Source organism: Pectinophora gossypiella, chromosome 6 (assembly GCF_024362695.1).
Source record: "Pectinophora gossypiella chromosome 6, ilPecGoss1.1, whole genome shotgun sequence".
Classification (NCBI taxonomy): Eukaryota; Metazoa; Arthropoda; class Insecta; order Lepidoptera; family Gelechiidae; genus Pectinophora; species Pectinophora gossypiella.
The window spans coordinates 4,054,688-4,070,348 of NC_065409.1; the positions used below are offsets into that span (position 1 = coordinate 4,054,688).

The 15,661-nt window shown below is 37.1% G+C and overlaps 2 protein-coding genes across 3 annotated transcripts in view; one reads left to right on the forward strand and one right to left on the reverse strand.

Moving 5' to 3' along the window:
* Positions 1 to 12,907, forward strand: part of LOC126367685 (TRPL translocation defect protein 14) — a 28,696-nt gene extending 15,789 nt beyond the window's left edge. For both annotated transcript variants that reach the window (XM_050011330.1, XM_050011331.1), the window contains 5 exons: positions 3,150 to 3,278; positions 5,918 to 6,054; positions 9,527 to 10,071; positions 10,347 to 10,537; positions 11,112 to 12,907. In XM_050011330.1, coding sequence (XP_049867287.1) covers positions 3,150 to 3,278; positions 5,918 to 6,054; positions 9,527 to 10,071; positions 10,347 to 10,537; positions 11,112 to 11,377 — 1,268 coding nt within the window. In that variant the 3' untranslated portion in view covers positions 11,378 to 12,907. The remainder of the gene's footprint in view (positions 1 to 3,149; positions 3,279 to 5,917; positions 6,055 to 9,526; positions 10,072 to 10,346; positions 10,538 to 11,111) is intronic.
* Positions 12,908 to 13,498: 591 nt separating this feature from the next.
* On the reverse strand, positions 13,499 to 15,634 carry LOC126367686 (uncharacterized). Its single transcript, XM_050011332.1, has 4 exons — positions 15,440 to 15,634; positions 15,232 to 15,370; positions 13,811 to 13,960; positions 13,499 to 13,736 (listed from the first exon to the last, which is right to left on the reverse strand). The coding sequence occupies exons 1-4, from the start codon at positions 15,502 to 15,504 to the stop codon at positions 13,512 to 13,514; spliced, it is 579 nt and encodes a 192-aa protein (XP_049867289.1). The 5' UTR covers positions 15,505 to 15,634; the 3' UTR covers positions 13,499 to 13,511.
* Between the last annotated feature and the right edge of the window lie 27 nt (positions 15,635 to 15,661).

Below are 15,661 nucleotides of genomic sequence, written 5' to 3' on the forward strand. Positions count from 1 at the left end.
ATATTTGTTTTAAAAGAAAACGAAGATAATCTGAAGGTACTAATGCACCGCTATACAGGGATATACACCAATGGTCTGAAGACCTTCAAACCACGGAGGGTCCTGCTGGAAATTAATTCAAGTTTTTTGTTTAACTGTAAAGGTACTATTATTTTTCTTACACTACTCGGAAGGTACTAAATATTACGAAAGTGAAACTCTGGTTGTCGATCGAATCAGACGAAGGGTCCTGTTGTGTATACGGACATCACGTCATGCCTAACCATATATAATGACACCAATAAACGTTCATCGGTGTAATGATTACAATTGCAACCGGCGCAATCCGATGTGATTGCGTTACATCTTGATTACGTTAGGTCGCCTTACTGAAACAGGATAGCTCTAGATTTGCAAGAGATCTACTTAGATTCGCAATAGTTGTCGTCAAGCTGATAAATTTGCAATAGATGGCGATTATCCGACCTACAATGGCGATAGAAGGCAGTAGACATACGATAGCCTCGGGCTCGCGCCAAACTGATGTATTGCAAATCATACGATAGCATTCGATAGCTTTAGCTGTTTGATCGTGCAGTTTTTAGGAACAATAGGTTTGAATAATCAGTAATGTAATAAACTAGGCAAAGATGATTATAGTGACTTTAAAAGACACACTAAATTCAGACAATTTAACTGCTGGAAAAAATGAAATGTTAAAATATGAAAATTGTTCAATTTGTTTCCCATGCACGAAGCGATTCATGTTCGGAATACATTGACTTTTATTCGACGATTAAAAGATATATTCTTTTCGTAATTCTTTTGGCAGAAGACAAAACCAATTTGATTTAATATTTATAGAATCACGTGTAGTTCGGTGTATGGGTTTTGGCATTGGCAACATAGTTATTCAGCGGCTTTGGGGCCATTATCAGTGATTTGTTGGTGATAATGTATTTTCCGCGTCGCCTCACTCATCAGATGACGCTTCGCGCTATTCAGCTTTTTAGCAGCTTCATATCTCAAATTGCTTGAATTAAACACCAGCGAGAAGAACATCTGAATAAAAGCTTTAAACCTTTCATCCGCTGAACCGATATAGATTAATTTCACACGTTTCAAATGTTTACTTGGTCGTATTACGTATATTCAACTAAGCATACACTTAGTACACATATATTGGCTACGTCACATTTAACCTTGATGTTTTCGTGACATGATGAAGATTGAGTTATCACTGGTTTTCACTAGTTTCTGCCAACTGCAAATCATTGTATTTAGTCAGTCATACTAAATAATACGATTGAGCAATTATCGCTTCTACGGAATAGTAGTATTACAGTACAGTACGGCAACTAAGTGAATGATGTCTTGTAAGTCATTGTTTCGAAACGGATTTAATTCCATATTTAAATTAGTTTCTGTTTTTCTACAATAAAATCTTGAATTCATCCAGTAGCTTCACCAATAAATGACATTTTTTCCGGCAATTTGATGATACGTTTAGGAAACAGACCGTTTGAATAACGTGATGAGCATGTTTCTTCCGGAAGTTGGCAGCGAATACGAATTACGTCCGTGACAACCCTTGATTTGCAATCAGATTGCTATGACTAGCATTTTTGCGTCAGACGAATAAAATTGCTTCGACAGTACTTTATATATTGAATATTCTCGTCAAAATATATTATACTTTTTTAATTCAAATGAAGCTCGCGGGAGCAGGGCTCGCTCAAAAACACGTCTGATTTAGTGATTTACTCCTCTCAGCCTTTTCAAGTGCGGCTAAGAATATAAAAAAGATATCACGTTAGGATTTACTTTTTATTCGTTTTGGCTGTACGAACTTAATTCTGCTGAAATACCTATCCGACGTACAATATATTTTGTAGAAAGCTCCCGTTTATCCTTCTTTTGTCCTCTATTGTACCTACCCGTCGTAACTTCGAAAGTACTTATACCTCGACCTTCGTCCGGGCACCATTCATAGTTTGCCGAGTTCACAGTAAACAGTGTCTGGCAGAAATAAATCAGGGAACATAATCTGTTTGTACGTGTGGTCAGTGTTTTGGCAAGGCTCTGTGACTTTCTATGATGCATCATTTACTAAGGTGATGGCATAAATGAGGCGAGTGTATAATTGTTCATCAAAATGTTACGTTTTATTTTGTATTTGATTGAATGAACTACCTACCAGACAGTAAATGATCAGGAAGCGATTACTAGACGACTGTTTGTGGAACTATTACATACACACATAATAATGTGAGTAGATATAGTTTGTGCCTACTAGTAAGTTAAATAAACAGACACGAATTCGATTCATAGCGTGATTTGCCATCTTAGACTATACCAAAAAGTTTCCTTTGAATATGTTTAGTATTATTAAGACAAGCATAGCAATTTATGAATATAAATCTAAAAGCAGGTTTCAAATAGCCATATCTCAGAAACTTTTTGTACTATATTTCGATTTGACAAGACTATTGTCCGTTCAAAACCAATTTGCGTCGTGTAATCGCTGGAGCGTAAACCCCTTCCACAAGCGGGCAGACTTTCAATGGGCTGCTACTTACTCGCGTGGATATTTGGCACTTATTCAATACAACAATTTGTAGGGTTATTGTTCTAGAAAACAGGCCCAATTCATCAGCTGACTTTAGACCTTGTGGGTAATTTCCTTTACACCCACAAGCGGCTATATCTTCTATTTTCATAACATTGTGCAACACGTTGATTGGAACTTTCGTTATAAATATTTAGAATCAGCTAATCACTATCTGCTAAAATTATTGGTCATCATCCATCACATCATCCTTGAGAAACATCTTTACAGTCGCTTGTCGAAGTTATGATGTGGTCGTGTGAATAGGCTATATTTATGTGTATAGTAAACAGCTAGATTTACGTAGATTAAGGTTTGAGTAATCATTTTATTAACCTCCTAAGGCCGAGATTTCAATACATAATATGGGTTCGATTTTAAGAGAATTTCGAGAATTACGACTTTGTAATATTAATATTATTAGCACTCATGAACTGCACACGCTTAAATTGACCAAGAAATGTAATACTTTAAACCAAAACAGAGCTCTTGTACAGGGAAAACCGACCACAGTTTACCGACCTAATTGTTTCATTACTAAGTATATTATTTGTTGTTACAGCGGCGACATTCCAGGAGAACCTCCTGAAGACGATGATTCAGATCGAGAACACGTTCTTCGAGCTTGGCCAGTCTTGCCAGAGGAACTGCCTCATCATCTGCGACAGAGGAGCCATGGACGCTAGTGCATGTGAGTTATACGAGTATCATTTTAATACGTGAATAATGTGGTTGATTGTACATGTACTTGGAAATATCCTACACCTATTGTTAATATATCACGTATGATTGTTTATCCTATGAAAATAAATAAATCATCTCTCGTCTGTCTTCGATGCACATTTGTGATTTCCAAAATTCTCCAAAAGTTTTCCTTCATTAGCATTATAGATTGCCAGTGACATTTGGCCTCCGCTCCCTCCACACAAATCTCGGACGCGTCAAATGAAACTTTTCTAATTAGGATAGAATCGTGCTTACACATTCATAATGACATTTTGGCGGTGATAGCGCCGGCCTTTGCTTATTTCATTACCACCCTTCAGACCAAACATTGTCGTCGAAATTGTATTTTATTTCTCCAGTAGGTACTTGTTGGCCGAGCTGGTTGGTCCAACGTTTACTCGTGTCTTTAAGCTTACAAAATAATAACCCATACTTTCGGTAACGTCCCGATCCCGTCTACCCAATTCCCCCAATGAGTCATTAGCTAAAAATACGGAAATATAAAAGTTTCCATAACACTTTTATTCGGGTGAATCTCAAAATTTCAAGTTTGGTGGCGAAATTTCATATTATTTTTTCGTGAACAATTTGGTTCCGACATGAAAAGATCCAAAAGGATCCTCGGTTCCGACATGAAAAAGGATTTTTTCAATTCCCAATTTTCCCAATTTCCCCAATTTTTCACGAAAAAATTATATGTCAGTCGCCACCAAACTTGACACATTTTGATATTCACCCATTCGAATTTTGATCTGCTGTTCGGTGTTGTAAGTAGAAATAAAACAATTAGGTTTTATATTTAATCTGACAAAGGATTAGTCACAAATGTTTCCGTCCTTTCACAAACACCATCATTGAATCACGCGGTTGCGTTTGTAGCAGAAACATTTTATTCTACGGTCACGTGTACACGACAAGCGTCGTAATTGCTATTGAGTTTCGTATAAACTGCATTTTATTGTCACATGGCATTTTAATGTTTTAACAATAATTATACACTTTAGAAACCGTAGTAGCCCACTTTGAGGTCGCAGGTTTGAAACCAGCACAGGCCTAAACCAATGATTGTCGAATTTGTTTTCGAATTCATGTTTGAAACAAGGATAACATCGTGAGAAATGCATTTTCGGAGGTATATGACCTAACCTGTATTGGGGTGGTTTTTCCTTAGCGGGTTGGAAGATCAGACAGACAGTTGCTTGTAAAAACCGGACCTGTCAAATCTTCAGATTAGGTAAGCGGACCCCGTGAAAAACGGGGTAATGCTAGGGGGATGATAAAGAATAATTATACACTTTATTTGTTACTCTTTAGAAACTATTTGAACCATATTATTATTCTATAATAATTGTGGTTTTATAAGTTGGTCTGCCTTGACCAATAACGCTAGATAAATTACAAAAACGAACACAATAACAATTTTCGGGGTCGATAGGAAAATTTTGGCGAATCATAACAACTGCGCAGACATTTCTTGTTTCTATTTACATAAATACCAGTTATTTTTTTGCTTTGATCTAATTATATTGTTAGGTAAAAAACAAATCACTCATTCATAACTTTCCACTCACATATCCTGTCATTGTGTACGCTCTATCTAAATTATACTTTACGAGGTCATAATAATTTAATAATTTTACGAATGTAGATTATTTTTTACACAACGCTTAATTACCGCCTGTTTTACTGAATTAACTTTGAAGTTGCATTTTTAAATGTTGGGCGGATTTTGATGATGTGCTCTCTATTCCACAAAGTTCAACTATACCAAAAAAACCAATCCACCAAAAAATTCCAGTTATTTTTTTGTAAAAGTTGAACTTTCTGGAAAACATTAATCCTATTAGTTCAACTTTATATTTTATTTTTCAATTATAAAGGAAGCTATACAAGCAACTTAGTTAATAATATTCCGAAATAATATAAATAAAATCCATAGTTTTTAGTTGATACACTACTTATTAATTTATCAGTTACAACAGTTTTGAAACCACTTTGGAAGAGGGAAACCACTGCCCTATTTTTCCCTTAAAAAATAGCATGATGAATGCTACACCGACAAGAGCGTGACTCTTAAATTAGTGATGATGATAACATCTTTTTTTTTGACGTGACTTATTGTAGATTTGCCGCAGATCGCATTAACTACTTGGCCGGACAAATAGGGAGCGCTGAAGGATGATGATAACAGTTTTGACTTATTTATTGGGGCGATTATTTAACTCGTCTGCGTCATCATCTTCCTAGTGTCTTTCCGTTTTTATAAGGTCGGCTTTGATGGTGTAACGGGTTCGGTTTTGTCCAAGAGCTACTGCCAATCTAACCATCCAATCCGACACACACCAGCCCTTTCCAAATGAAAATCTTCAAACCAAACAATATACTGAGAGCTCAATGAGGTGTGGGTACTTAGTTCATCCTACGATGTACCTTTGACTACCCCAATTGGGATATAGTCGTGAGCTTATGTATTAAATACAATACAAATATTGTTTATTGTGCAAAGAAAGAAACGATCACAGAGGTAGTAGAGGCTTATATAATAATATCTTATATAACAAGGCAATTACCTAAATTTAATAACTATATTTTACTAAATTTCAGTTATACCTAAAGAGCAGTGGGAGGCGATAATGTCTTCAAACAACTGGAACAACGTGGAGCTCAGAGACAACAGATACAACCAGATCGTGCACATGGTCTCAGCCGCCAACGGCGCCGAGGACTTCTACTCCATCGAGGTAAGACATCTTCCATAAATGAGTACTCATTATGAGGTTGATCAATAATCCGTCATCGCCCAGAACGGAGGTTGTAAACCACTGAATTCGACTTTATTAATTTGAATTCATGTTTGGATCACAGATAATTCGTGGTTTCTTTTGTGTCCGGTTAATGGCAATAAGTTCGTTCCCTATTTACATGGGACTTAAACATAGGTGAGGAGTAGGTGTAATACCTACAATTTTATTTATACCCTTCTACGTACGCCTTCGGGGATACATTCGTGTTACCAACAATTTCATGTTTCGGAAGTGTAGAGAGAATTAATGAAATACAATCAGGATGTTTTCAAGAAACCTTCGAGCATCTTTGAAGATTTTTGATAGAAGTGGAAGAAGCATTGGCGGTTTTTTCACCGGGCACCGAAATAGGGGGCTAAATCAACCCAAGACTGGTTCACCCTGGCCGCAAGCTAACTTCATCGCTCTAGATTGCTCATACCGGCTCGCACCACCTAAATATTTGGCTAGGGTCGCCACAGAAGAAGCGAAAGTGGTGCGTTAGGATCATAAGTGAAATTCCAAAGTCTCTGCCTACTTCAGTGGGATACGCGTGGTCCCATACATCGAGTGTCTATCTCTCGTCCCTTTCGCACTAGGCCATGTACTATATCTCTGTCCTGGCATCATTCTAATCATCCTACGTTAAATAGGGTATGTAAATATACCAACTAGATAACGATTCGCGGATCTATTTGAAATTCGTAACAATATAACGACAATGAAACAGGACGCCTATTGCGCTCTAAGTCACGGATATCACAGCTGTAGTCAAACATACGCAGTTTATATTCCGCTCGATAGTTTTTCAAACATGGTATTACACGACTGCCGATATAATGCATCGGACGAGTAAATGACGCAAGTTATTATTGCTGTTATCTACGGCCGGCGCAGTTGAATTATTCAGTATGTTTCCAATTGCACGTCTATTTATCATAACGTTACATGCGGCAACCCAGTCGCTGATTATACGTCACACACGTCATCCAATGACGGTAGATATAGCACGCGATAAAAATACTGTTATATTAGTGCCTGTAAATCTTCTATAAAATCTGTTGTTTATCGAAAAGTTCAAAAAACTACCATATGAAATGATTTAAAAGAGTATGTACTTTCTGATAAAACCTGAAAGTAACTTTATTACTATTTCCATACAATGCAATATTGTTCGACGAATTGCCGTGGGCTCGAGTCGCTGCGAGTCGATATTTGTTAGGGAGAAGATTGGATTTTATGTCAATGTTAATAAAGTTAAGTTTTTAGTGTTATCAGAAAGTGCTCGCCTCGCCGCTGCTCTTGGTCCGGATCCAAAGACAAACCTTAGAATAGTCTCATTGCACTCGATCCGACATGAAAAACCTATTTTTCTTGTTCTGAACTCGTATTTTTAAAGCTTCGCTTCAAAGAGATATTATAAAACTAACAAGACTATTATACGATTCAATAGCGCAGATTAAGTATACTTAATGTGCACTTGAAGTGAGGTTTGCCACGTGATGATTTAATATATTATATACATGTCCTACCTCGTGCGCACAATTATGTAGTTTATCAGTTCAGCTGTTGTTAGTTAGTACCACATAATTTATATACTATCTACCACACACCGGACACTTCATACAAAAATTGCACTTTGTGCCGCCTGTAAATGCGAGCGAGAGACAATCTCCGGCCCATAATTCTGTTATTGTAACATACTTTTGCGACGGAAAAGACTTGAGATTAATTCGGAATCATGAGCGGTATCATTCCCCTCAGTTTTTGGTACGGTGTCACTAACAGCCTGTATATATTTTATCTTCTTCTTCTTATCGTGTGGGTTGTGAGGTGACGTACCAACCTCATCAACCCTGGTGTCAGGGTTACTATTGAGCCGCCAAAGGCCCCAGACATGACTCATGTAACGACTACTTACTTACATCAGTAAGTAGTAACCGGGACCAACGGCTTAACGTGCCTTCCGAAGCACGGATCATCTTACTTTCGGACAATCAGGTGATCAGCCTGTAATGTCCTAACCAAACTAGGGATCACAAAGTGATTTTTGTGATATGTCCCCACTGGGATTCGAACCCGGGGCCTCCGGATCGTGAGTCCAACGCTCAACCACTGGACCACAGAGGCCATATATTTTATGATAATTGAAGACTAAAAAAAGCAAGTCGCAGTGGGGGTGAGGTCAGCACCCGATATGAATTGGTGCAAGGATGAGTGTAACCATTCTATACGAAGTATTATTCTTTATTCTATGCGACTACTTAACTACCTGGAAAGAAAATATAGAAAGGAAGGAGTTACATCCCCGCACCGAATCGCGATACCGTAACAGTCCCAAGGGGTACTTTGTCTATCTCGCAAAATATAGAAATGGAAAAATCATATCTATATTGTTATCAAGAACGACTAGACATTATTGGCATTAACTGATAACGAAAAAAACAATCCATTATCTTATTAGTGCAGTAAATTGATAAAATAAATATGTTTGTATTTTTTCAGTAATATATTTAATTGGGTTGTATCAAGTTTCTATAGATCTTGAAGTAATAATTCTTGTATTCTTATAATGTGTATTCATTGTGTTTTGATAAGAATGTCAAAAAGATCGATTGCAAGCACATGATTGTTTATTTATGTTTATTTATAAGGAAACAAATTGCAATACCAGATTCATTATCGATTTAAATCCAAATCATATGACCATGGCCAGTTTTTATTTGAATTAGTTATCAGTTATCATGATTATGTTATTATTTCCAGTTGTGACGTTGAAGATTTAAAACAAACAATCTTATCTTATGCGATGAATGAATTAGTTTGGGGAAATCCATCATTTTACCCAAGGACAGTGGAAGATTTCGATTATGAACTACGGTCTGAAAATGTGACTGAAGCACGGACACTATACAAAAAAAACTCACGCATAACTGCGAACGAGAAAAGTCCGTGCGCTCTTCCCGTTACATTTAGACCCAAAGTGTGGTCGGCATCCGATACGGGTTGGTGTGGGGCGGAGAGACCATTTTGTTCAATGACTGTAGGACAATTTCATTCTCGCATCAGGAAATAGGATTCCTGATCTGCTAGAAGATTTTTTGTTACAAATAAGCGTTTGTCTGTCTTGTGTCTCATCTGTCTGTATGTATGTTCTATCGGATATAATCCCTGCTTTGTTTAATGCCATTTACAATTATAAAATACCATGGTAATTCAGATTACATTGCGGAGTGTGTGAGCAGTATGATCAGAAATATTTTGTACCTTCATATTAGTGACGCAATGAACACCGAAATGGAATAAGAAAAAAAAATGAAAATCGAAATGTAGTATTTTTACTAATTGTAATGTTTATTAAAACAGGGCCCTGTTCTATATATAGTGTCCTATACAAGAAACGATTAAATAAATATTGTTTATTCCCCAGGAACATGTCTGCCGATCAGAGGGCATGGAGCTGGCTCGCGAGCTGGACTACAAAGCGGCGTCCGCGTGGATCGGGCACCCGTACTTCGACGTGATCGACAACTCCACCGACTTCGACAAGAAGATGAACCGGCTGATAGCGTGCGTCTGCCAGAGGATCGGCATTGAGACCGGCGACCGGCTTAACCTCAACTCGAAGAAGAGGAAGTTCCTGGTCAAAACTCCCCTCGCGCCCGACACGGAGTTCCCCCCGTTCCAGGACTTCGACGTCGTTCACAACTACTTGCACAGCGATGTGCGTAAGGCGCAAGTCAGGCTGCGTAAGCGCGGTCAGAAGGGCCACTGGTCGTACATCCACACGCTGCGCAAGTTCCACCCCACCGGTCAGTCGGTGGAGGTGCGCACGCAGCTGACGCACCGCGACTACCTCAACCTGCTCCCCCAGCGCGACGACGCTCACTTCACCATCTTCAAGAAACGCCGCTGCTTCATCTACAACAATCAGTATTACCAGCTGGATATATACAGGCAGCCCACGCATCCAAGGTGATTCTAAACTTTATGTCTAGTAGTTGTATCTATCTATTTATTTATTTATATACGTATTATTTATTATGGATGTCAGTTAATTAAATATTTATTGTATATATGTATCATTTTTTTATTATTCTACTTCTTCATGAACACTTAATATTGCTGCACTGCTCTTACCAGGTAAATGCACGAATGTTTATCCTTAGATTAGTTGTAGTTGTAGATATTTTGTATTTATTTTTGTTGATTTATGAGAATTTGCATGTTAAATGTTGATAAATTTCCAGGTGCCGGGGATTGGTACTGTTAGAAACGTATAGCGCGGCGTATGACCAGGACGCGCTGCTAGCGACGTTGCCAAAGTTCCTCACGATCGTGAAGGAGGTGACCGGCGACCCTGCCTACTCCATGTTCAACCTCTCCTTGAAGGAAGACTGGAAGACCTCGAAAAAGTATTACTCTGGCAATGAAAGCCATGGTAAGTGCATTCTAAACAACATACACTTTTACACAATGCATAGGATACAAGGAAAAGCCCTCGATTTTTCGAGCGATAGTATTACACGCAAAAGTATCCGATGTACGTGGCCAAAAGTGTATTGTATGCATGCGGTATCTTTCATTACTATGTGTTCACTGGCGTAATTGTGTTAGCGATAGTTAGCTACCCTATTAGTTAATTCCTTTTTTGGTTATTTTAGTCCGTACTTTTTTGTCTAGTTGTTGTCTGTTAGTTCCACGTTTTAAATTCGACGCACTCGATAGTTTATTGTACGTCTGCTAGTGTGAGACTGTAGTTTTCATGAAATATCTAAGATATTACAGATTGTAAATGATTTTCCAGATGCGAGCGTTAACTCTCTGGTATCAAGTGATGATACAGATACCTAACTCATAAAAGAAGATGTATATAATATAATGTTGTATGGACACTAATTTTCCAATCACTTTCCTTTAGTTTGTCAGTGACTAACACAATTACGCCATTAGTACACGGAAACATAGCGGTAACGGAAATGGTGGGGTTAAAATGAGGTTTTTTCGTTTATCAGGGAAAACTAAGTTGGCGATGAACGGTCGTGACAGTGACAAAGTCAATGGTTCTGGTACCAATGTCCTGAGCGACAATAATAAAAAAGTGAACGGCCACGATGGGGCGAACACGAATGGGTTCGCTGGGAAACTGAACGGGCACGATGGCGCGCCAGTGAACGGGCACGCGGCCGCCGCCGCGCCGCTGCCCACTGCCTTCACCAACGGACACGGAGTCGATCTCCAAACACCAAAGATTCCCAAGAAGGTCGCTCTTAAGATATAAACTTATTTATACGCTTAGACTTACGATTTTATAAAATTCCACTTTATAATGTTTCAATATACACGAAATTATTTGTAAACTACCTATTATACTTGTAATATTGATAAGATGTACTTATATATTTGAAAAGCTGGACCCATACTTTACAAATTACACATCAAATGTTACGCTGACAAACCTACACTAAAGGAAGCCAAACGCTGTATGTAATATATTGTATCTATTCATATTTTAATGTGTAAATTGCTAAATGAAATCTATTTTTATATATTCTTTTAGTACAACAAACCTATATTTTACATAACTATTGCATCAATGTATAAAAACAAATGAATTATATAGAAATTGTTTGATTATTGTTTGTGCCTTCCAGAATATATTTGAATACATTAAATGTGTAACATGTATATCGATCCTTGTGTCTGTCACAGTACTTAAGAAGTTGCAATAAGCAGTGAGTATTGTTATTGTATGTTTAGATATATCTAGGACCTTAGGTTTATTATTTCTCAATAGCATTTTCTTATAGACTTGATTTGTGTTATGCAGGAGGCAAATATATTTATTATTGAAAGGAACTCGAATAAACGTCAAAAAGTAAATTGAAATTGGAATCATTGTTTTGTAGATGAAGTTAAAGATTTTAATGTCTCGATGTTGTATTGTCGAAGTAGAAAAAGTTAACTTTTTGTTGGGGATCTATGAATTTGATATACTGTTAATTCGCGTTATGTGATGTAGGCAGCGATCCCCACATTTTATTTTATAGCGGCCTTTTAGATGGGAAATCTTATTAGATAATTATTATTGTTTGAAATAGTTTAAATTTTAACGTAGAAGTGAATGTCGTCGCTAATTCGTCGCATATTTACGTTATAAAAGGGAACTAGTACTTACGAGATAAATGTCCTTTAAATGTATTTTACAAAAGTATTTAAGACAACATCGCTAGTATAATGACACTAAAAAAGCTACATCTACGGAGGTATAGTAAAGCTATTCGCTTTGGCATTAGTCCATTGTAGCATTGATGGCTGTGCTATGTTATTGAACATTTGCCTCGGGACGCGTTCACACTTGCAACTAATCCGTACTAAATCGTATTTTTATGTATTTCTCACTAAGTAAAAGGAATTGTATATTTTGTTGAACCTGTGGGAAGTGCGTTTTGGTATCTCGATCAGCAAGCTTTGAGAACAGTACACACAAAGCTACATTAGCAGTGCAACTTAAGTGAACGCGGCCTGGGCCTACAAGTTGGCAGTACTTTGCCACATATCTGGTGCACCAGCTAGATGACGCAACATGAATGTTAATACATTAAATGTGTAATTATAGAAAATGCTTTGATTGTAACAATTGACAAGGAAAATTCACTACTGCTGCCAAATTGATACGTTCAGGGGCAGATGTTTATATATTATGAAAGATTATGCAATTTATGCATGCCAGACGATAATGGGAAAAGTTGGAATCATTGTCTGTAATATTTGCATTGGTTCTTAATATAGAAAGATGCATCTGCTAAAACTTTCGTTTTATTTGTTAAATACCCAAGATAAAATATCAAAATGTGGGACTATGGAAACCTCTCGCTATTAGCAACCGCTTATATCGGCACTGCCACCAAAAACGCTTATAATGTTTAACACTAGTGATAAATTCTAATATTTGGCGACAAATTTTCGTATTTTTGATCCATGTGGTCCTGATGCCAGCATAAGTGACACAATTTTTAAATCTCAATTCAGTCCCTCAGCCCTCTATACATTTTTGGGAATTGAACCATACAGATAATAGTTTTATTTAATGTTTCCACCTTATTTGTGCATTAAATGATTTGATTGATTCCTAGTTTGAAAGGTCTTGCTGTATAAGAATTTCTATCTTTGGTAGATAGCAAATAGTGTTTCCATGCTTTGACTTGACCCCATAATAAAATGGAGAGCTATGTACCACTGAAATATTACGGGATACCACAAGAAAGGTTTACTTTGATCTATCACAAAACAGAAGTATATAGATAAAAGCAACTTTTGTTGCTCAATATATTCCAATTAAATGGGTAATCTCATTTAAGTACACCTTTTAATTCCATACACTACAAAAAAAATCAAAAAATATTGGTATATTATTATGATTTCTTTTTATTGATATCTTTCTTTTTCTGGTCTTGGTACATCTGCAACACTTTCTTCCCTGGCACTAAGCCTTGGCTTAGACCTGGTCTTTTCTTCTTCCTTTCTGGCCCTCCTTCCCAAAGTTCATCATCTGTGGGTAGTTTGGGATCTAGAGGTGCCTGTGGGGGTGGTGCTGAGGTCATTGTGCCAGAGCCTTCACAAACAACTGTGTTCAATTTCTGTAATTAAATGTAAGAAAATTTTGAAATAGAAATATATTAGAAGAACAAAATCATAAAAAAGGTGAACCTACTTGTTTTTCTGCATCCAGTTCATCAGTTGTTTTCTGAATGTCCGAGTCATGTGCGTACTTGCAGTTATGGCCAAACCGGCATCTTCCCTTCCGGTAGTTCCAACAAATCTTCTTGCCATTAATCATGAGAGTTTCATCTTTACCTGGAACCTTACAGTTTATTGCCTATGTACTTGACGATTGTATGTAAAATCGGATACAAGAATTTACTTTTAAGTTGTTATTTGCAGAAGCTTGTGACTTGATATTTTGTTCCAATAAAATTATCATTTACCCATTATTTTGTGGATTACATGAACAATAAATCAAAATACCCTATTTCAGAGACTCAAAAGAGAAATAAGTAAGTGATGAATCTATTCAGATTAGTAAATAACTTCAGAAAAAGTTCTAAATAATTAAGTGAGATATGTATGGAGTAGAAAGTCAACATATACCATTTTAACATGTTTTTCGAGGATAGCTGCTTTGGCTAATTCAGCTTCAGCAAATGGACTTCTTCAGACGAAGAAGTAGACGGCTCTTTCGCAGGTAAAGATTCATTTGAGCTAGCATGTCATAGGTAAGCCGCGAATAGCGGTATCATGTGTTTACTTGCGGTATAAGCAATTAAAAATTTAGAAATTTTCGGTCTTTGAAACGAATTGTTTTCTGAAACCACTGTATAAAACTGTTCTCTGGTGGTAAGAAGGTGTTTTTCAGTGTTATAATGGCGTATATGTTTTCTTTGGGTTGTAAATATTTTGGAGTGGATGTTAGTGACAGAAAAGAACATGCAATCTCCCTCATTACTACTTAACAAAATGGACGCCGCCAAACAAAGGGATTAGTGGGGTTAGCGGGAGGGTGGCATGTGTCGTGGGAGTAGGTTGGTGGTCGTGACGTGTGGGGTTGTGGCGGTCGCGGGCGGCGAGCCGCAGGTGGATTGACAAGTTTGTTGCCCGGTTGCAGGGGACGAGGACGTGGAGGAAGGTGAAGGTCAGAACGAGAACTCCGGCGAGAGTGATGAAGCACCACCAAAGGTAAATCATTAAAAAAACAGTTTTATTTTGGTAATAAATTCACTTTGACAACCAGGTAGCTTTACTAATTGCAAAATATTTAGAAGTGTGTGATATGAAATATCTTAATTATTTTTAATTAATATCTTGGGTTATGTTGGTTATCTAAATAAGATAAGATAAGATGTTGGTTATGGTTTTTGTGGATGATGTGACCTTATGCATGACACACTTCTGTCAGCAGATACTAACCAAAACATTTATTGTAATATAAACACAGACTCTACCTAATGTTATGTAAATAAAAAACATTCAAAGACCCTATTTTAAGTGATGAATCTATTCAGATTAGTAAATAACTTCAGAAAAAGTTCTAAATAATTTAGTGAGATATGTATGGAGTAGAAAGTCAACATATACCATTTTAACATGTTTTTCGAGGATAGCTGCCTTGGCTAATTCAGCTTCAGCAAATGGATTGGAGAACACAGAAGTTTGTAGTGAGCTTTCTCCTAGAGCCGGTTTTGGTAGCTTTGGTTTTGTACTTTCAACCGAGGTCCTGAAATCATATATCTATGAAATAAATACGACCAATATAAATTATAAATGATGGACTAACTAAACTTACGGCTTCTTGGGTTCTTCTTCTTCAGAATCGCTGGACGACGTGCCATAGTCCAATAAAGCGTTCATTTTCAAAGGAAAATATGCCGAACCGAAGGATAAGGTCCAATTTCTACACAAAATATGATGCTGAAACGAATAATTCACAATTTAACGTGTAGGTATATGATGATAAGTATCGCACGAGTGTAGATTTATGATTTTTATTGATTGACTGACAGTTGCC

Bases quoted from the DNA above. Each gene is read 5' to 3' on its own strand.
- LOC126367686 (XM_050011332.1), bottom strand. From the start codon at position 15,504: ATGAACGCTTTATTGGACTATGGCACGTCGTCCAGCGATTCTGAAGAA. The intron at 15,371-15,439 runs GTAAGTTTAGTT...ATATGATTTCAG, and splicing joins GAAGAAGAACCCAAGAAGCC to GACCTCGGTTGAAAGTACAA. The intron at 13,961-15,231 runs GTATATGTTGAC...ATAAACTGTAAG, and splicing joins TCGAAAAACATGTTAAAATG to GTTCCAGGTAAAGATGAAAC.